Raw genomic sequence first — 23202 nt, forward strand, 5'->3', positions numbered from 1 at the left:
CAGTAATTCCGTAGAAGACACTTAGTATCAGGTGTCTAGCTTCTTGAGTGTTGTTGTTGTTGTTGCACCCATCCAGGCAAGTGCAGTCTTCCATCTCACTCCTGACTTGTACCTTGGAGATGGTGAACTGGCTATGGGGAGTGAGGAGATTATAAGGGCTCCAGTTCCAGAATTTTTGATCCATTGAAAAAATGGCGACATATTCCCAAGTCTGGATGGTAAGTGGTCTGGAGTTGAACTTTCAGGGGGTGGCATTCCCTTGTATCTGCTGCCCATCTCCTTCTAGATGATACTAGACATGGATTTGAAACTCTGTCTAAGAGACTTTGCAGTAATATTAATTACAAAGACTCTCTCGCTCTCTCTCTCTTTAAAAGAGATGTCAAGTTCTGCAAAAATTGATCAGTCCTGAGAGAAAACTGACTGTGATCTGAGATCTTTTAAAAACATTGAAAGCTGCTGCATGGCTGTCTCCAGAAGAATCATCAGGAAGCAATCATCCCAACAACCACGAACGAAGCTGCATTAGAATGTTAAGTCAATGAGCCACCACACACTGCAGCACAGAGGAACTACACAGAGCAGAGGAAAATCACCCATCCAGTGTATTCAAAAAGAACGGGTACCCAGTGAACACACTCCGCCAATTTCTCAGCAACAAGCAGACAAAACACACCCAGAAACCCGAGCCACTCTCCCCTACATCAAAGACATATCGGAAATGACTGCCAGACTACTCAGACCCTTTGGCATCATGGTAGCCCACAAACCCACCGACACACTAAAACAGCAGCTAATGAACCTGAAAGACCCTATACAGACAACAAGTAAAACTAATGTTATTTACAAAATACCTTGCAAGGACTGTAACAAATACTACATTGGACAAACAAGCAGAAAACTAGCTACCAGGATACATGAACATCAACTATCCACAAAAGACATGACCCTCTCTCACTAGTATCCTTAGATACAGATGAGGAAGGACACCACTTCAACTGGGACAACACATCCGTTCTAGGACAAGCCAAAGAACACACATGAGAATTCCTAGAAGTATGGCATTCCAACTGGAACTCTGTCAAACACATTGACTTGGATCCCATTTACCACCCTCTGAGAAAAAGAACAGGAAGGAAATAACATCACCACAAGAAATGACATCATCACAAGAAATGATGTCACCAGTCCAAGGAAACCTAAACACATAAATAAAAAGCAGGCCATTCCACCAGTGCTTCACTGGAGGCTCACTGATGATGTTACCTAGTATGGGGACGAAATGTCTGAAAACGAACCTTCCAGCTCAGCGAGCAAACCTACATCCAGAATCATCAGTTTCAATAAACTAATTTCTTATTTCTCAAGGAGATTTGTCTGGCATGTTCTTTGTAGATTTGAATCTTGCTCAAGTGTGGAAAGAATTGGGCAAAAATCTCACCTTTTTAAAAATTCAGAAATTAATGCTTATACCAACCTCTGGAATACAAGGAATTTACTCACCCCATCAAACTTTGTTGTAACAAGATGAAATTCAAGCAAAGAGAAAACAGTGAACTTATTTCAACAGGAAGGAAATGTAACTTGTCCATCACGTTAACACTTCATTGGATACATAATTCTTTGAAGTTTACTTCACATACAGACAGGGAGGTTAAAAAGGCATTTAGCACACTTTCGTTCATTGCTCAGACCTTTCAGTACAGGAATTGGGAAGTCAAGTTGAGGTTGTACAGGACACTGGTGAGGCCCTTCCTGGAGTACTGTGTTCAGTTCTGGTCACCCAGTTATAGGAAGGATATGATTAAGCTGAAGAGGTTTCAGAAGAGATTTACTGGGATGTTGCCAGGTGTGGAAGGTTTGAGTTATAAAGAAAGGTTGGATAGGCTAAGACTTTTTTCACTGCAGCTTAGGACGCTGAGAAGCAACATGATCGAATATTATAAAATAATGTGAGGTATGAAATGGAGTTGATGATAGTTGTCTAATCCCTAGGATGGGGGATTTCAAGACGAGGGGACACATTTTTAAGGTGAGAGGAGAGAGATTTTAAAAAGACATGAGAGGTAACTTTTTTACAGAGGGTGGTTCGCGTGTGGAATGAACCTCCTGAGGAAGTGGTGGATGCGGGTACCATTACGATTTCTGAAAGACATTTGGGTAAGTAGAGGAATAGGAACAGTTTGGAGGGATATGGGCCAGGAGCAGGCAGGTGGGTCCAGTTTAGTTTGGGATTATGGCGGCATGGATTGGTTGGATCAAAGGGTCTGTTTCTGTGCTGTATAACTCCATGAGTCTATTGGTTGATAAATATCTAACCATTGTGATATCGTCAAATATCAAATGACACACGGTAAGGATGCATGATCAGTAAATGATAGCTTTATATAGCTCAAAGCCAACAACACTTACTTCTTGATTCTTTCACCAAACGATGCTGCTGTGTCCAGGATATTTTGGACTGTAATAACAATGTCTTGAACCATGTGGATCTTGCCTATCAAGCCTTTTTTTTCAGAGTCCTGGAAACAACAACAAACACACTATCAGGAGACCGTAGCAGGTAAATAAGGTGCGAGGAAGTGATAGACACAGCAGTACATATAAAGCCTACTACCCACAATGATATTTTCAAAAATTCATTCTGGCATGAGGGCATTACTGGCTGGGCCAGCAGTTATTGCCTATTCCTAGTTGCCCAGAGGGTAGTTAAGAGTCAATCACACCACTGTGGGCCTGGAGTCACATGTAGGCCAGACATTGTAAGGATGGCAGTTTCCTTCCGTGAAGGACATGAGTGAACCAGATGGGATTTTCTGACAATCGATTCACAGTTATCATTAGACTCTCAATTTGAGATATTTATTGCATTTAAATTCCACCATTTTACAGACATATTCCATTCCATAGAAATTCTCTAGAGACATTCTTTGTTCCCGCGTCGCCTGCCCCATTCCTTATGGATGCTTCCCCAATCAATTGATATCTTTCTCTTCAGCTCTTTGTTCACCATTTCTCACATACATATTGGACTATGTGTCAAATTAAAAATGCTTAATTAGATAGTAAGATTGCTTCAAGTTAGTCAGGTGGAAAGAACCAGTAGAAAAAACGTAATTAGTGAAATCTAAATTAAAACTGATTCTTTATTTCAAAGTAATTCTTTAGGCTGAAGGCGATAAATACTTGAAATAATTTGCTAATGGAGTAAACGGTTGGGGACATTGAAATTGTGTAATGGAAGAATTTGAACGAAAGAGGAATGCGTTCTGTTGGACCCAATGATCTTTTCACAGGAAAGGAATAAAATAAAGCTCGAGAAGGCAAAGCAGTTATGGTTTCAGTCTCCGTGTCACCTTAAATTGGCACGTACAGTTCTGGTTGCCTTCTATAGAAAGGATATTATTAAATTGGAAATGGTGCAGAAAAGATTTACCAGGAAGTTACCGGGACTGGAGGCTTTGAGTTACAAGGAGAGTTTGGATAGGCTTGGACTATTTTCACTGGAGCATAGAAGGCTGAAGGGTGACCTTTTGGAGGTTTATAAAATCATGAGGGGCGTGGATAGGGTAAATACCAAAGGCCTTTTCCATTGGGTTGAGGAGTTTGAAACTAAACGGCATAATTTTAAGGAGAGAAGAGAAAGCTTTAAAAGGGACGTGAGGGGCAACTCTTTTCACACAGAGAGTGGTGCATTTATGGAATGAACTGCCAGACAAAGTGGTAGATACAGGAACAATGACAACATTTGAAGACATTTGGACAAGTACATGAATAGGAAAGGTTAGAGGGATATCGGCCAAAGGCAGACAAATGGAATTAGATCAGTTTGGGAAACCTGGTCGACATGGACAGGTTGGACTAAAGAATCTGTTGTATGACTCTGTGGATCTATAAATATGGACATTCTTTCATCATGCAATTAAGCCTTCTAAAAGGGTCAGGTGAATTGGCCATGCTAAATTGCCCATAGTGTTAGGTAAGGGGTAAATGTAGGGGTATGGGTGGGTTGCGCTTCGGCGGATCGGTGTGGACTTGTTGGGCAGAAAGGGCCCGTTTCCACACTGTAAGTAATCTAAAAAACACAATTTTCTCTTGCAAGCTAAAAATAATTCTATAATACAAATGGTAATGGCACAAGTAGATTCTGTTGTATCTACTAAGTATCGCTTAATTCCATGGAATTTACTTTTCTCATATTCTGACTCTTAAATATCCACAAGGTTGGACTATAGATATGAAAAAAGCTCTGTGAGATTCCATTCTGAGACTGCTGACACATAACCAGTTGGGAGTCTTTTCAATTTTTGTTGACAGGCTGAAATGGCTGAATCAAAACCTGCCACTTAACATCAGTGGGGAGAATAAAAGCTCCAGGGAGACATATATTGGATGACTGATTGCCCTTGCTCCCCACTCTCTGAACTTGCATAAAGGTAAAGATGAAAATAATGGCAAGGATTCACAAATCCAAGTAGAGGTACACAATCCTTTACCTGATGCGCTCGTGACCAGCTGGGTTTTGGAATTCTTCGAATTTCGGAATAAGTGACAGTTCAATGGTGAAATTGTTAAAAAGTCTTACCAGGCAGCAGAGTCACTGTGAGTTACAGACCCTGAGTCAGAATTGAGGCCTGCCAGTACTGGGCCATGCACACCCATGACGCATCTCAGTGACACACATCCAATGGGTATAGAGTTGGGTTAACTGTTTGCACGCCAAACAATCTTGTTAATGAGATAAAAACTTCACAAAAAAAACCTTTGGATTTTGGAGCTTTTTAGATTTCGGGATTTCAGATATAGGGTTGTCTACCTGTACTACAAATATGAATATTTTTCATGTAGGATATGATAAAAACAAAATGCAATGGAGGTGTTTTAGGAGAAGGTTTCTATGATGAAAAGTCTGCATCTGTGGCATCACTCATATTTGATCACTGCTCTGCAAGTATTTTCAGCTTCTGCTCAGTTTATGACAGTCATATGAATGAATATAACTCTGTGAATGTATATAACTCTGAGAATGGATATAACTCTGAGAGTGAATATAACTGCGAATGAATATCACTCTACGAATGTATACACTCTGTGAATGAATATGACTGCGAATCAATATAACTCTGCGAATGTATATAACTCTGCAAACGAAAATAATTCTGTGAATGAATATAACTCTGCAAATGTATATAACTCTGTGAATGTATTTAACTTTGCGAATGAATATACCTTTGTGAATGAATACAACTCTGAATGCATATATCTCTGCTAATGTATATAACTCTGTGAATCAATGTAACTCTGAATGAATAACTCTGCAAATGTATGTAACTCTGCAAATGAAAATAATTCTGTGAATGAGTAGAACTTTGAGAATGAATATAACTCTGTGAATGAATATAATTCTGCGATGGCAGCGCAGGTAAGGCAAATAATAGGATAGACAACTGGTCAAGTCATAGTGTCACACAGACCCTTTGATCCAGCAAGTCCATGCCGACCATAATTCCAAACTAAACTAGTCTCATCTACCTGCTCCTGGCCAAACCTTTCCTATTCATGTACTTAACTAAATGTATTTTCAACGTTGTTACTATGTCTGCATCCACCACTTCCGTAGGAATTCATTCCACACACGAGCCACCCTCTTCGCAATAAAGTTGTCCCTCATGTTTTTTTTAAATCTCTCTCTTCTCACCTTGAAAGCCCTCATCTGAGGGAAAACATACCTACCGTTAACCCTATGTCATTCCCTCATGATTTTCTAAACTTCTGTAAGGTCATCCCTTAACCTCCAACACTCCAATGGAAAACATCTCAGCCTATCCAGCCTCTCTTAATAACTCAAAACCTTCCATACCTTCTCCCTTTATATCTATTCAAACATTTTCCATTTTAAAGGGTATATAGAGTCATAAAGCCATAGAGATGTACAGCATGGAAACAGACCCTTCGGTCCAACCTGTCCATGCCGACCAGATATCCCAACCCAATCTAGTCCCACCTGCCAGCACCCGGCCCATATCCCACCAAACCCTTTCTATTCATATACCCATCCAAATGCCTCTTAAATGTCGCAATTGTACCAGCCTCCACCACTTCCTCTGCCAGCTCATTCCATACACGTACCACCCTCTGCGTGAAAAAGTTGCCCTGTAGGTCTCTTTTATATCTTTTCCCTCTCACCCGAAACCTATGCTTTCTAATTCTGGACTCCCCGACCCCAGGGAAAAGACTTTGCCTATTTATCCTATCCATGCCCCTCATCATTTTGTAAACCTCTATAAGGTCACCCCTCAGCTTCCAACGCTCCAGGAAAAACTGCCCCAGCCTGTTCAGCCGCTCCCTGTAGCTCAAATCCTCCAACCCTGGCAACATCCTTGTAAATCTTTTCTGAACACTTTCAAGTTTCACAACATCTTTCCGATAGGAAGGAGACCAGAATTGCACGCAATATTCCAACAGTGGCCTAACCAATGTTCCGTACAGCCACAACATGACCTCCCAACTCCTGTACTCTGACCAATAAAGGAAAGCATACTAAACGCCTTCTTCACTATCCTATATACCTGCGAATCCACTTTCAAGGAGCTATGAACCTGCACTCCAAGATCTCTTTGTTCAGCAACACTCCCTAGGACCTTACCATTAAGTGTATAAGTCCTGCTAAGATTTGCTTTCCCAAAATGCAGCACCTTGCATTTATTTGAATTAAACTCCATCTGCCACTTCTCAGCCCATTGGCCCATCTGGTCCAGATCCTGTTGTCATCTGAGGTAACCCTCTTCGATATCCACGACACCTGCAATTTTGGTATCATCCACAAACTTACTAACTGTACCCTTTATGCATGCATCCAAATCATTTATGTAAATGACAAAAAGTAGAGGACCCAGCACCGATCCTTGTGGCATTCCACTGGTCACAGGCCTCCAGTCTGAAAAACAACCCTCCACTACCACCCTCTGTCTTCAACCTTTGAGCCAGTTCTGTATCCAAATGGCTAGTTCTCCCTGTATTCCATGAGATCTAACCTTGTAATCAGTCTCCCATGGGGAACCTTGTCGAACACCTTACTGAAGTCCATCTAGATCACATCTACTGCTCTGCCCTCATCAATCTTCTTTGTTACTTCTTCAAAAAACTCAATCAAGTTTGTGAGAGATGATTTCCCACGCACAAAGCCATGTTGACTGTCCCTAATCAGTCCTTGCCTTTCCAACTACATATACATCCTGCCCCTTAGGATTCCCTCCAACAAATTGCCCACCACCGAGGTCAGGTTCACCGGTCTATCATTCCCCGGCTTGTCGTTACCGTCCTTCTTAAACAGTGGCACCACGTTTGCCAACCTCCAATCTTCTGGCACCTCACCTATGACTATTGATGATACAAATATCTCAGCAAGAGGCCCAGCAATCACTTCTCTAGCTTCCCACAGAGTTCTCGGGTACACCTGATCAGGTCCTGGGGATTTGTCCACCTTTAACCGTTTCAAGACATCCAGAACTTCCTCCTCTGTAATCTGGACATTTTGCAAGATGTCACCATCTATTTCCCTACAGTCTATATCTTCCCTATCCTTTTCCACAGTAAATACTGATGCAAAATATTCATTTAGTATCTCCCCCATTTTCTGTGGCTCCACACAAAGGCCGACTTGCTGATCTTTGAGGGGCCCTATTTTCTCCCTAGTTACCCTTTTGTCTTTAATATGATTGTAAAAACCCTTTGGATTCTCCTTAATTCTATTTGCCAAAGCTATCTCGTCCCCGTTTTTGCCCTCCTGATTTCCCTCTTAAATATATTTAGAGCGCGAACGCAGTCCCCCACTACCACAAATGTTACAGTCGAGTATCCCGCATTTGAGGACATCACAGGTGTCAGCACACCCGAAGTGCAATGGGATAGCCTCATCCTGGGAGAACCACCTTAGTGATCATGGTATATCCCTTGCCAGACCATGTCCATGACAGGGAAAGACATTGAAAGCTTTAATAAAAACCAAGCAACAAAATCTTCCCATTCTTCCATTTTTGGATGTGATAGACGCTGGGAATCTGAAACAAAAACAAATCGCTGGAGAAACTCAGCAGATCTGGCAGCATCTGTGGAGAGAAAGCAGAGTTAATGTTTCAGGTATAGTGACCCTTCTGCAGGAAGGCCTCGAGACTTGAACCATTAGTTCTGATTTCTCCCAAAGGAATAGTGATGATCGAGCAGTGCTGGTAGTTAATCAGAATAACCACCTATGGACTGTGCAAGGCTACTCAATTTGAATATTTATGCTCTACACAAGCCTATTTCTATTTAACGTGGCCAGTATATCCTTCATTTCCTTTCTCTCTCATATATTTATCTGGTTTTATCTTAAATATTTAAAGGCAATGCACCTCAATGACTAATAATCACCCACCATATGAAATCAAGAACTATAGATAGAGAGGTGAGACTCTCACTGATGATGTAACCTAGCATGGTGACAAAATGTCAGAAAACAAACCTTCAAGCTCAGTGAGCTAACTTAAATACTTATCATCAACCTGAGCTATAAATCTTCTCAAAAATTGCTAACTAATAATTCTTAATAATTAAAAACTGATAAAAGCTATATGTACATTTTATGTCCGTTTGGAACTGCTTGCTCTGCTCCTGGTAAGCCAATGCAGTTTGATATCCACAGATAGGACAAGTTGCTAGATGTTAGAGGAAGGGACCAATGTATCCCTGCCTGCCGTTTGCAGAAGGTGAGAATGGGAAGCTTGCTGTTTGTGTGATGGAGTCAAGTAATGCTTCCCACAAACCTCCAGGACAAGTTTACACTTGTAGCTGTAAGTGCAAAGTACAGCTGAGAGCAGGAGGCGAGACTCCTGCTGGGCTTATTCACACTTTCTGATCAAACAGCACAACAAGATGAAAACACTACTTTACAGCAGAACGCATGGCTGTTTCTGGATACAGATCTCAGACTGTAATCACTGTAAACTCTAAACTGCAGCGTACCCGACACTGTAGCAAAACACTAAGAGAGGAGCACTGCACAGTATCTCAGGCGCTCTTTTAGGGCTCCACTTTGTGTCAATAACTCATCTCTTAAAGCCAGTCTATTTGCTATTTATAAAACAACAATCAAATCTCTGGCAGGTTTTGTTTTACTGATCTAGTTACCCTCTGTTGACTCTGCTTCTGAATTTACCGTCGTGTTTACATACTGGTTTCTGAATTGCCATTTTTCTTCCTAGTTTTAAACACAGTTTGCAACAGTGTCCCCAAAGCTTTAACTAACTCTTGAGCAAAGATCCCAATCTTTATTTTATCACCAGTTGTAGACACAATATTGTTTCACAATGAGGTGAGGAAACAGCCGACGTTGTAGAGCAACTGCTGGAAAACCACTGCCGTGTCTGCTTTATCGATGATGCTGCTTTAAGAATGCTCGAAGATAACTTTGTGAGAGGTTTTATACTGATGGGTCTAGGCCGCTTGGGAGATCTAGTCTGGCACCAGGGATGCAACAGATCTCTTAAGAAACCTGTCAGTGGAAATTCACATCTTGCACAAATTAAACTGACTCATTGTTTACATTCATAGGATGTGGAGAAAGTGAGGTCTGCAGATGCTGGAGGTCAGAGATGAAAATGTGTTGCTGGAAAAGCGCAGCAGGTCAGGCAGCATCCAAGGAACAGGCGATTTGACGTTTCGGGCATAAGCCTGAAGAAGGGCTTATGCCTGAAACGTCGAATCTCCTGTTCCTTGGATGCTGCCTGACCTGCTGCGCTTTTCCAGCAACACATTTTCAGCAGCGATTCATAGGATGTGGGCATCACTGACAAAGCCAGAATTTACTGTCTATCCTGAATTGCCCTGGAGAAGCTGAGCAGCTTTCTTGAACCGCTGTGATCTGTGTAGTGTAGACACATCCATTAGGCTGTTTGGGAGAGAGTTCCAGGGTTGTAATCCAGTGAAGGAACATCTCTCAATGTCGTGGGGAGATGGCTGGAATCTCTCTTGTTAGAAACGGTCATTGGCTGCATTTGTGTGGGCATCAGAGTAACTTGCCACAAGAGGAGTCCAAGCTTGAGTGCTGTCCAGGGTGATACGATGGCTCAGTGGTTCACACTGCTGCCTCATAGCACCAGAGACATTGTATCGATTGTCTCTTTGGGCAACTGCCTGTGTGGAATTTGCACATTCTCTCCATGTCTGTGTGGGTTTCGTTCCACAGTCCAAAGACGTGCAGGTTTGGCAGATTGGCCATGGGAAATGCAGGGTTACAGGGATAGAATAGGGTAGGGGAGTGGGTTTAGGTGGATGCTAGGTGTGGACTTGATGGGCTGAATGGCCTACTTCCACACTGTAGAGATCCTACACTGCATGTTCGAACAGACTGTTTGAGGAATTATGATTAATACTGAACAGCCAGCAATCACCAAGAAACATATCTCCTGGGATGGGAGGAGAGTGCTCGTGTTAGGGTTAGGGTCGATGCGAAAAACAGACAGGAATGTTTCAGGCCAGTTTACAGGCAACAAGTTCCTGGACAGTGCTGTCCCAAATGATGTTATTTCTGGGGCTTCCATATGAAGATCGACAGGATTGGCTAACTAGAAGGACTGTGTTCTCCGTGGGCTAACTGAGGAAGATTTAGCGTGCTATCATGAGATGGAATAAATGCAACACTCCTCTATATCGGGGAGGCAGGACACCAACTTGGATGGCTTCACAGAGCATCACTGGGACATCCATACCAACCAACCTCACCACCCCATGGCTGAACACTTCAACTCCTCCACCTACTCCACCAAGGATAGTCAGGTCTTGGGTCTCCTCCACCACCAAACCCCAGCCACCCTATGCCTGGAGGAAGAACGTCTCATATTCCGTTTTGGGACCCTGCAACCATGAGGGATCAATGTGGATTTCACCAGTTTCTTCATTTCCCCATCCCTCATCCCAGTCCCAAGCCTCCAACTCAGCACCCTTCTCGACCCGTCCATCGTCTTTCTCATCCATCCGCTCCACCCTCCTCTCCGACCTATCACCTGCTCCCCCACCTTCATCTATCTATTGCATTCCTAGATACCTTCCCCTCAGCACCAGTCCCCCTCCCATTTATCTCTCTGCCTCCTGGTCCAGAAGCCTCATTCCTGATGAAGGGCTTAAGCCTGAAACGTCGATGCTCTTGCTCCTCGGATGCTGCCTGACCTGCTGTGCTTTTCCAGCACCACACTCTCAACTCTAAATGCAATGGTTAATGTATTCGTTGAAGATCTGAATGTGGTCATTGAGACAGTATTCAGAGCCCTGACTACCACCATCAAGGTCATAGAGCACACCCTCTTTCCCAAGAGGAATGGAATGGATTTGATTTCAGCCAATTCAGTGATGTGCTAAACATTATGTGTGAACTTCCACAAATCCATCCACTTGATGTTACAGGCAGCATCTGTTTTGCTCATGGCAAACAATGCTATGTGCAGAGCCACTGTGAGAGTGGATGAGGGGACACTCAGCAACAGCACCAACTCAGCAGGAAGTGCCAGCCAAGAGAAGGCATTTAATACAGAGCGCAGAGTTTGCAAGGTCAGGTGAGTACATACTAATTAGATGTATCACAATCAGATTGCTTGCGGGTTCCTATTCCTCACGAAAATTGGTATTTTTTTTCAGTTTTGTCATCTTTGAACAGCATTGAAAAGTTCTAGCCTTGCAAAGAGACAATGCAGTGCCCAGCATTAACCTCTGTAAACAGATACGAGATAAAGATGCAATCCTGCCAGTTACATGGTTGGACAGTTTCTTTCCTTCTTTGATATGAGCCCTGAAGGATGAGGTGACACGATGATGTGAAGAATTCATATGCGGAGGTCGCAATCGCCACCTCTCCTGAAATGAGGTCCAGAAGCCAAGGTCAGTGAATGCCAGCAGACAGCCAGAGAATATGAAAGTAAGCTGTCTGTCACAAATGGGTGGCAGAGACAATATACTTCTGACAGGAATATGGCCTGCTCATCAATCTCACCCACAACTAGATAGAATGTACAGCACAGAAATAGGCCATTCAGCCCAAATGTTCCATGCTAGTGTTCATGCTTCACACAAGCTTATGATTTAGTGCTGAAAAACAGGAAGCAATTTTACAATTACTACATTTAAAAGACATTTGAAAAGGTACTTGAATGGGAAAGGTTTGGAGGGATATGGGCCAGGAGCAGGCAGGTGAGACTAATTTAGCTTGGGCCTATGGTCGGCATGGACTGGTTGGACCGAAGGGTCTGTTTCCGTGCTGTCTGACTCTATGAGATGGTGGCACAGTGGTAATATCACGGAACTAGCAATCCAGAGATCCAGGCTGATATTCTGGAGCATAGTTCAAATCCCACCGAAGCAATTGGTGGAAATTATGTTCAAATCAATAATTCTAGAATTTTGAAAGCTAGTCTGAGTAATAGTGACCACAAAACTATTACTGATTTTCACCGAAAGAGAACACCTGCTTCATTCACTGATGCCTTTTAGGGAAGGAAATCTGCTGTCCTTACCCAGTCTGGCCTTCATGTGACTCCAGATCCACATCAATGTGGCTGACTGTTGCTTGCGTCTGAGGTGGTCAAGGGCATTTAGTGACAGACAACAAATTCCATTCTTACCAGCAATGGCCATATGGCACAGAAGAATAGGGCTTTAAAAAGGAATCACTGAACTTGATACTTTGCCTCATTTAAAGGCTTTCCTTTCCCAAAATGACTGTCCCAGTTGTTCAGGAATCCTGAATGCTCCCATAATCCCACCTCTCTGCTTGCTGTGGTACAATTAGATTAGATTACTTACAGTGCGGAAACAGGCCCGTCGGCCCAACAAGTCCACGCCAACCCGCCGAAGAGCAACCCATTCCCCTACATTTACCCCTTCACCTAACAATTTAGCATGGCCAATTCACCTGACCCGCACATCTTTGGACTGTGGGAGGAAACCGGAGCACCCGGAGGAAACCCACGCAAACACGGGAGACTGTGCAGACTCCACAGACAGTTGCCCGAAGCGGGAATTGAACCCAGGTCTCTGGCGCTGTGAGGCAGCAGTGCTAACCACTGTGCCACTGTGCCACCCATTAATATTGAACTGGTCATGGCCAAGGAGTGTTAACTCGTCTGACTCTTGAGTGGTGCTCTTGCTTCTAGCCAACTGATTCAAAACTGGACGATGACATATAAGAAAAGAGTCTAATTGAACTTTTTAACACAAGGGCAGGCATTAAAACTATAATTTTGCAAAGAAAACATGAAAATATAGATACTAAATATGTCACTATCAAAAATAACATGCACAAGCATGATGACTGAGAAAGAAAGAGAAATGCTTATCAATTCCTAATGCCCTTTCTGTCCTCAGGATATCCCATAGTCATCCACAGGCTATAAAATACTTCTCAAATGTTTATAAGACTGAAAACATATTTTAACTGCACATTAATGGTACTTCATTAAATGCAGGGAAGAGTACATTAATCACTTGAGCAAATATCAACAGACACAGTTGACACTGGGCTGTATTTGAGATTAAGGGCTTCTGCCTGAAATGTCGACTCTCCTGCTCCTCGGATGCTGCCTGACCTGCTGTGCTTTTCCAGCACCACACTTCTTGACTCTGTGTTTGAGTTAGGACATTCAAAGTTTGTGCGAAGATTTGTAGCTCGGGTGCTTGTTGTAGTGGTTCTGTTCGCCGAGCTGGAAGTTTTTGTTGCAAACGTTTCGTCCCCTGGCTAGGAGACATCATCAGTGCTGTGGAGCCTCCTGCGAAGCGCTTCTTTGATGTTTCTTCCGGTATTTATAGTGGTCTGTCCTTGCCGCTTCCGGGTGTCAGTTTCAGCTGTCCGCTGTAGTGGTTGGTATATTGGGTCCAGGTCGATGTGTTTGTTGATGGAGTTTGTGGATGAATGCCATGTCTCTAGGAATTCCCTGGCTGTTCTCTGTCTGGCTTGCCCTATGATAGTAGTGTTTTCCCAGTCGAATTCATGTTGCTTGTTGTCTGAGTGTGTGGCTACTAGGGATAGCTGGTCGTGTCGTTTCGTGGCTAGTTGGTGTTCATGTATGCGGATTGTTAGCTGTCTTCCTGTTTGTCCTATATAGTGTTTTGTGCAGTCCTTGCATGGTATTTTATAAACTACATTAGTTTTGCTCATGTTGGGTATTGGCTCCTTTGTTCTAGTAAGTTGTTGTCTGAGCGTGGCTGTTGGTTTGTGTACCGTTATGAGTCCTAAGGGTCGCAGTAGTCTGGCTGTCAGTTCTGAAACGCTCCTGATGTATGGTAGTGTGGCTAGTCCTTTTGGTTGTGGCATGTCCTCGTTCCGTGGTCTATCTCTTAGGCATCTGTTGATAAAGTTGCGCGGGTATCCGTTTTCGGCGAATACCTTGTATAGGTGTTCCTCTTCCTCTTTTCGCAGTTCTGGTGTATTGCAGTGTGTTGTAGCTCTTTTGAATAGTGTCCTGATGCAGCTTCGTTTGTGTGTGTTGGGGTGGTTACTTTCATAGTTTAGGAGTTGGTCTGTGTGTGTTGTTTTCCTGTGTACCCTTGTGGTGAATTCTCCATTCGGTGTTCTCTGTACTATCACGTCTAGGAATGGGAGTTGGCTATCCTTTTCTACTTCTCTCGTGAATCGGATTCCTGTGAGTGTGGCGTTGATGATCCGGTGTGTTTTTTCTATTTTCTATATGAATTAGGACATAGCAGGTGCACGCATGGAGTGTTTCACTCTGCTAATAAATATTACGATAAGTAAAGATTGGCTCCTGTTCAATCCTTCACCATGTGACTTTTTTTTAAGCATATAGCGTACAGCAGCCAATTTGTGCACATCAGGTGCCATAAGCAATGCGATAATGACATAATAATCTGATTGAGTAAAACTGAGAGATAAATACTACCCGGGATATTGGGTGAACTTCTAATTGGTTCTCCAAAGTGATACTGAGATTTCTTATGTCTGCCTGAAAATGGGAATAGGGTCTCTGTCTAATCTCTCCTGTAAAGGACAACACTGTTCAACAGTGCAGTATTCCCTCAGTATTATGCAGGGGTGTCAACTTGGATTACGTAATCAAGTTAACCATAACCTGTGAACTCAAAGTCGAGAGTGTCATTCACCGACCCAAGAAAAAGCTTCAAGGTGACCAAAGTCTCATTAAGAGTACCTTTTAAAATAATCTAATTATTCATGAGATCAATACGCTCAAAGTAATTGTCACAATGTCATAGCAATGTGCATAGGCATGGTGGAGAGAAGTGGAAACACTTATAGAGTCATAGAGATGGACAGCACGGAACCATCTGCCCAACTTGTCCACGCCCACCAACTAACCTAAATTAATCCAGACCCATTTGCCAGCACGTGGCCCATATCACTTTAAACCCTTCCTATTCATTTACCTATCCATATGCCTTTTAAATGTTATAATTGTAACAGCCTCCACCACTTCCTTTGGCATTTCATTCCACACATGCACCAGCCTCTGTGTGAAAAAAGTTGCCCCTTAGGCCCCTTTTAAATCTTTGCCTTCTCACCTTCAACCTGTTTCCTCCAGTTTTACACTAGCAAACTCTGGGGAAAATATCTTGGTATTCACTGTATCCAGTGCCCCTCATGATTTTATAAACATTTATAAGGTCATCCCTCAGTCTCGACGCTCCAAGGAAATCACCTTCAAGTTGTGATTAAGAATCTGTCGAATTGCAGGTTAGGAAGTATAGATTTGAATATTGTTCTGTTCCCTGCCATCACTATCCCCCATCACTCAACCGTGAGAGAACATGAGGATAAATCCGACATGGAGACAGTAAGGTCTGCAGATGCTGGAGATCAGAGTCAAGAGTGTGGTGCTGGAAAAGCGCAGTAAGTCAGGCAGCATCTGAGGAGCAGAAAAATTGACGTTTTGGGCCAGAGCACTTCATCAGGAATTAACAATCAATAAGTCCGATGTGTCCTCCCCTATCTCCGCAGCATTCCACAGCCAAACATACATATGTTCCTCTTTGTCACACCCTGGAGACAGATCACCTCTTAGGTGGAGTGAAGAGAAAATGACAGAGGGTGGATGGGGTGCAAACTTTTATGCAGGTCTTTGTTTCCACACCTTCACCCCTCAAATCACTATTGAGCATTTTCCTGGAATATGCACAGAACTAAAGACCCTAACTAGTGTTAAGGTCCATCCCTGGTTAGACCTCAGCTGGACTACTACGTAATTCTGGGAACCATACTTTAGGAAAGATAGCAAAGTCTGGGACAGGGTACAGAGAGGGTTAATCAGGGATGAGGAAGGTTGCCAATCTTGGATGTCCACCATATAGCAGAAGGAGGATAAGAGGATATTTAATGCGCATTGAAAGAATGAGTAAGAATATCTACCCTCTTGGATTCAGACTCCCTTACTATCAGACTTGAATAACGCTGGTATCAATCGCTCTCAAATAAGAAGTCCTTTACTCTCTCAATCTTTATCCAGTGCTTCAAATCCAATTGGATCAGTATAGAATCCCTGCAGTGTACAAACAGGCCATTTGGCCCATCAGGTCCATACCAACCTTCCAAAGAGCATCCCACACAGGCCCACCCCGACTATCCTAACCCTGTGACCCTGCATTTCCCATGGCTAGTTCACCTAATTTGCATATCCCTGGATACTACGAGACCACTTTTAGCATGGCCAATCCACTTGACCTGCACATCTTTGGACTGTGGGAGGAAATCAGAGCACCCGGAGGAAACCCACACAAACATGGGGAGACTGTGCAAACTCCACACAGACCATCACCCGAGGGTGGAATCAAATCCGGGTTCCTGGTGCTGTGAGGCAGCAGTGCTAACCACTGGGCCAACTGCTTCTCTGTAAAGAAAGCCAAAATATATTTTCAGTTAGGAATCTTGGACTCATCTTTGTAAAGCCAATGTGTGCTTTTGAATGAAATCTAGAAGTTACAAAATGATATTCAAAAAAGATGATCCAGCTGTGACCTTGCAAATAAGCAGTTTAATTGGTTCTCAAAATAATTTTCAACTCAGATATGTATTGGATTGTAAAAACAGCATGCAACTCTTTCCAGTTAAAAGGCATGCACAGTCCATGGTTTACGTGTTTCTTAACTGACTGTTCCAATTTGAATGATCAGATGAAAATTATGTTTTGCTTCACTTCTACATTAGCAAACACAAATTATAATCTAAGTAGAAGCTACCTGAACCGATGTTTTAATTTACAGCCTCATGTGGCCTACACATTTTGCCTTGACACCTATATAGATCTGAAAGATCAAAACTCTATGATTACTAAATTCTTTTTAATCTCATGAAATCCTGGTCTATAAACGAGCCTTGATGTTTGGTTACTGTACACAAACAGTACAATGTTGTCAAGTTTATCCTTACTCGATAAAATAATATTAGTCAAACACAGAGAATAAAATGGAAGTTCAAATGAGAGAAGGGGAGGTGGCAATGTCACTGGATTAGTAATCCAGAACCACAGTCTGAAATTCTGGATTGAATCCCAGCTTGGCAGACGGTGCTTTGTGAATAAAGTAAAAGTCTCCAATACGAAGCAAGCTCAATTGCAACCACGGCTGTCATAAATGCTGTGGGTAGACAGTGAACAAACACTTGACTGAATAAGCTCTTGCATTAAGGCAGCAATGTAATTTAGAAACATGAATTATCTAAGTGGGTGGGAGTGACTATGGCACCCCAACTCCAGGCTAGCATCGGGGGGGTGGTGGGAAGTGGAAGCTCATTATAATGTTGAAAGGCAGTTTGGAACTACAGTACAACTGGTTGTTGCCTTGCTAAATGGTAAAGGCAACGGATCAAGGGGTCTGCAATGCAATGGTGCAGAGAAGGCCGTAGACACTCCCCAGAAAGGTAGGACAAGCGTTATGTTTCTATAATTCTTTTTTTACTTCACATTGCATTATATCCAAATCAAGTATGTCCAACCAAATTGCTGCCAATTAGCGGCATGGTGGCTCACTGGTTAGCACTACTGCCTCACTGCGCCAGGGACCCGAATTTGACTCCAGCCTCAGACAACTGTCTGCGTGGAGTTTGCACATTCTCCTCGTGTCTACGTGAGTTTCCTCCGGGTGCACCAGTTTCCTCCCACAGTCCCACCTGCAAGATGTGCAGGTTAGGTGGTCTGGCCACGCTAAATTGCACATGGTGTCCAGGGACATGCAGGCTAGGTGGATTGGCCACAGAAAATGCAGGATCACAAGGACGGGGTCGGATGCTCTTTGAAGGAGCAGCATGGACTTGATGGGCTGAATGGCCTGCCTCCACACTGTAGGGATTCGACAATTCCAGGCAGCATCTGAGAAACTGGCCTGTTGATTCCCATCTGGTTTGCACATGTCCGGTTTAATGTCACCAACCGCTTATGATAGAATTTTCCAGCTCTGCCACCAAGAGCAGCATTATCGTGGGAACACGGTCCCAAGATGTCTACAGACACACACCATCCTGGCCTGAGCCTTCATTGGCAATTGTTCAATATTCTTAAATTTCCTATTCAAAACCATCGAGACAACAATACTCATGCGAACTACAGTGGTGCCAAGAAGATCATTACTACACTTTCACAGCAATTGAAGACAGAAATAAATGTGACCCGGCCAGAAATAACCATTTCCCAAGATCAAATTTTAAAAGTCAGTGTTGCATAAGGGAAGAAATCATGACGGTTAGACTTTGATACAAGGCTGTGTTTTCCAATTTCTGATGAAGTTTTCTCTGTTTGGATGTGTGGTGCTTTATTTAAACAGCAGCTCCTCAGCACTTCAGATACTACTAACCAGGAATTATTGGGCTACTGCACTGACAGTGCAAAAGAAATGGCCTAGAAAGGCAAGCTGTCTCACCGGTTTATCCACAGGGACCAGAAGGTGCTGATGGACAGATGGAAGGTAGTGCCTACTTCTGCTGAGGAGGCCATGACACCAACCTGGACTGAGACAGTGCAATGTTTTCAGTGAAACTCAAAACGTAGTTGAACAGGAGAAGGTTAATGATCTTCTGCACTCCACAAGCATATGTATCATCAGCATTTCTCATACTCAGAGGCCACCACATACTCTGCCACAGCATACTGTTCTTATCAAGGCTCATAGACTGCACGTCTCACTATGGCATGCATAGTTTGCACCCATATCATCCTCTCAAGTGAATGACCTTTCCTACCCTCTGCACTTCCTACTCACACACCAGGGACACCTCCCTACCTAACTGCTTTTCCATTCACTTTGAGTATTCTCAATCCCACCCTTTGACTCATTGCAGGAATCATTGATCCAACCCTTTGAGCTCCACAGCTCCCTACGTACCCGCAATCCCCTGGATGTTTTCTCCTGACCCGCAGGAATAATAACAAGCCCCTATGACTGGAATAAGACAATCTCTTTGACTGACAGTGGTGGATGTGGGTACAGTTAAAATGTTTACAAGACATTTAGATAAGTTCATGATAGGAAAGATTTGTAGGGATATGGGCCAAGCGCTGGCAGGTGGGATTAGTTTAGTTTGGGATTATGGCTGGCATGGACTGGTTGGACCGAAGGGTCCATTTCAGTGCTGTATGACTCCAAGAGATAAGAGGTGTATTCTATGCAGCCACATGGACTGTGAGTGGCTAACCCTGTGGGAAATAGATCCTGGCAGAAACACATGGGTCATCGGTGCGCCCAATCTCCAAAGCAAAATGCTGAAGTGGTGCATGAGTAGGTCTGAAGATGTGGTGAGGCTGGTGGCTTGGTGATGCCCGCTTGCACGGATGGAGGGTGGAAGAGGATGGTATTCATGGAGATTCCAGTTATGGTGAGAGTCTGTTTGTCCAAAGGTCTGGAGAAACAATTGGCCAGCTGCTACTGTCAGCAATTGCTCCGACATTCATGTCAGGAGAGAAGGGAAAATTTGCACTTGTATAAAAAATGAGTTGAATTTAGCTAGTAATGAGAGGCAACTGTGTGGAAATAAGGTAGTTGCCACTCATAAACAAGATTCAGCACTCGCTGATCAAACCCTAAGGGGAGGGAATCAGAAATGCTTCTCCTGACAAAGCAAGTGCCATTTTTCCATTTGCACTGTATTGCTCATGCCACTCAAATCTTACTGGGGAATCAAAAATATGTAAATAAAAAGCAATTGACTTAGTTAAATGAGACCAACAGTGAGTGAAATGAAGCATTTTCATACCAGTGAATTAAAAAGATCAAGCTTAATTTCAGGTTTGTGCTCAGGCCAATCAAGGCCAACTTACTTTCCTCACTGCTATCTAAAGTAACCTTTACTCCCTTACGAGGAAGCACATCAATGTCCAGGCCTTTGACCCTAAGTGAGTATGCGCCACTTCACAATAAATTAGACCAGTTAGAATAAAAATCTAGGTTAACACTCAGCTTTTAACATTTCCAGGGCCATGGAGACACTCTGAAGCGTTTGTAAAATGCCACCTTATAGTTAACAAGCCATGTTCCTCCAAGCCTGTAACATTCTGAGTTTTATTAAGGAACTCGAGTGGAAAATAGGTTAGAGGTAATTGCAAGCCAAGCAAAAAGACACTGGCCTCAGGTAGCTGGGGAATACTTCAAACAGCCAGCATTTAAAAACCACAAGAACCAAGTTCCTTTCTTTAATGCTTTACTCCCAGAACATTCTGGACAGAGGAAAAACTTTCAGAGTTGTATCAGTCTTGATTTATTACTGAAATTCTTCATGAATCAGAGTCTATGTGCGCAATGATTCACAGTTAATTTTATTGCCTTGAAGGTATTGCCATACTTTTGGGTATTGATGCTTTCAAAGTAAAAACCAAAGCAAAGAGCATTCTGACAATTCTATTCTGAAGTAGACATCAATTGTCCACTTAAGAACTGGCCACCTTATTTGCATGTTTATGTCGTGCAAAAATAAAGATTAAAAACTACCCTGGTGCAATATTATAAATCGACTTGTAGCCACTTTATGTTAAAATCACCTAATGTAATATCAAAATGGGTCAATAATTTTAGAATATGTAAGTCTCTTTCTGCTTAAGTGACTAACTACCATTAATCATCTCTGTCCACTGGTAAAAATTGATCAAAAGTCTTTATAGCTAGGCTTATCACAAAGCACAAAGAACCAGAAGACCTTGAGCATACTGCTAACAGATTATAAAGTTAGCCGTTGGGTTGAGAGGAAGGGAAATGTCCAATTTGTTTGCATGTGTGACAATGATATAGAATCTGGGCAGAAATCAGCAAGGTTTAATTCTGGTCTATATTGAGTTAGCAGTTTACCTGAGATGACAACAGCCATACAGTCAGTTAGTTACATGAACAAGACAAGGGAAAAATGTTTTCTTGTTTTAAAATTCAGGAGGTTTCAGAAATCTGAGATCAGCCTCCCTAACACTAGATTAGATTAGATTCCCTACAGTGTGGAAACAGGCCTTTCGGCCCAACAAGTCCATACCGACCCTCCGAAGAGTAACCCACCCAGACCCATTTCCTTCAGACTAATGCACCTAACACTATGGGCAATTTAGCATGGCCAATTCACCTGCCCTGCACATCTTTGTGACTGTGGGAGGAAACCGGAGCACACGCAGACCCAGGAAGAACGTGCAAACTCCACACAGGCAGTCGCCCAAGTCTGGAATTGAACCTGGAACCTTGGTGCTGTGAGGCAACAGTGCTAACCACTGAGCTACCATGCCATCCCTTGAGAAGACAGTTCTGGTTAGTCTCTGCGACCAAACACAACTGGTCAGAAGTGGGAGAATGATATCTATTCTGTGATCAGTTTAACCTGCCTGGGTACAAGAATGAGTAATAGTTGCGCACAGGTTATTCTGTCTAAGACTGTGGGTGCAAAACCACAAAGATATCACACGTTGAAAAGAACAGATCACAGACAACAAATAAAATATTACAGTGAACATTGTGATGCAACTTTACATTGAATCTACAACTCAGAAACAGGAGAGTGGGCCTAAATAAACACAATCACCTGAGCATCTTGATTTTTTTCTGTGCCAGGTCACCCCATCAGCATATTCGTCTCTTCCCTTCTCCCTCATGTACCTGTCTACCAGCCCTTTCAAGGCAATTGCATCAAGCCTGGTTCTTTGAGTCAGACCATATTGGGATCATTTTGCATGAGTAACATGCATTCACTTCATCATTATGAAGAATACACTGGGGTTTGTTGCCCCCTCACAGTGAACCAAAAACCATGTGAAGGAAAAGTCTGAAGTCAGTTCAGGTGGATTGCCCATGGGCAATGCAGGGTTACCGGGTGGTGGTGGTGGTGGTGGTGGCGGTGTGTGTGTGTGTGTGCGCTCTCTTTGGAGGATCCGTGGACTCAATGGGCCGAATGGTCTGCTTCCATACTGTAGGGGTTCTCTGACTGTGAGAGTTTGTGAAGGCTCCGTCTGTCAGGCGTGCACTGTACAACTGAAGCTGCATTTGAAACATCAATTGCATCCTGGGGGAAACCATGGACATCAGAGCAAAAAATAAAAATACCTGGGCGAAGATTAGCGCTGGCATAAAATGAAAACACTTCGGTAGGAAGAGGCACAGGTGAGGTAAAGGGAAAGAAAGAAGTGGTTATCCGCGTTTCAGGTCAAACAGTTGTCAATGGAGAATGACTCAAGTGCTAGTGGTTGTGACGCAGCAAATACCAGAGGAAGGAAGAACTAAGGTAGGGTAGAATTTTGGAGGAGATTCAAGACTGCACAAACGTAGACTTTCATGTAATGGGAATTAAAACAAACAAGCCAATGGGTCAAAACAGTTTTATAAGATCTAAGAACGAAGCTTAGAGAATGAAAAACTAATTTTCTAAATTCAAAAAGATGGAAAAGAAATGACAATAAACACAATGTAATAAATACAGGCAAATCTACTGCTATGACTACATAGAATGACTGCACTTTCACAACCTCAGGCTCTCCCAATGAAGTATTTGTACATTGCAGTCAGTATAATAAACACTGTATTAATGAATCAGTCATCAGTTTTAGTGAGGCAGAATGACCTGTCCTGTTGTTTTTCCCAAATAATGGGCATAGTTTTTTTTAAAAAATGTTTACCTGAGAGAGAGCAGAGGAATTATTTGGTTTAACATCACACCTGAAAGTCTGCAACTCCCCTCAGTCCTCTGTCAGAGTGCAG

General features: G+C 42.9%; 1 protein-coding gene and 1 non-coding gene across 4 annotated transcripts in view; both read right to left on the reverse strand.

Moving 5' to 3' along the window:
* The window catches only part of LOC132834373 (multiple C2 and transmembrane domain-containing protein 2-like), a 521106-nt gene that overhangs the window by 45713 nt on the left and 452191 nt on the right, over positions 1 to 23202 (reverse strand). For all 3 annotated transcript variants that reach the window (XM_060853214.1, XM_060853212.1, XM_060853211.1), the window contains exon 20: positions 2413 to 2522. In XM_060853214.1, coding sequence (XP_060709197.1) covers positions 2413 to 2522 — 110 coding nt within the window. The remainder of the gene's footprint in view (positions 1 to 2412; positions 2523 to 23202) is intronic.
* LOC132834438 (U1 spliceosomal RNA) lies at positions 7810 to 7965 on the reverse strand. The gene has a single exon (XR_009647187.1). It is a non-coding gene; the product is annotated as a U1 spliceosomal RNA (small nuclear RNA).

The sequence above is a fragment of the Hemiscyllium ocellatum genome, chromosome 39, assembly GCF_020745735.1.
Source record: "Hemiscyllium ocellatum isolate sHemOce1 chromosome 39, sHemOce1.pat.X.cur, whole genome shotgun sequence".
NCBI classification, from domain to species: domain Eukaryota; kingdom Metazoa; phylum Chordata; class Chondrichthyes; order Orectolobiformes; family Hemiscylliidae; genus Hemiscyllium; species Hemiscyllium ocellatum.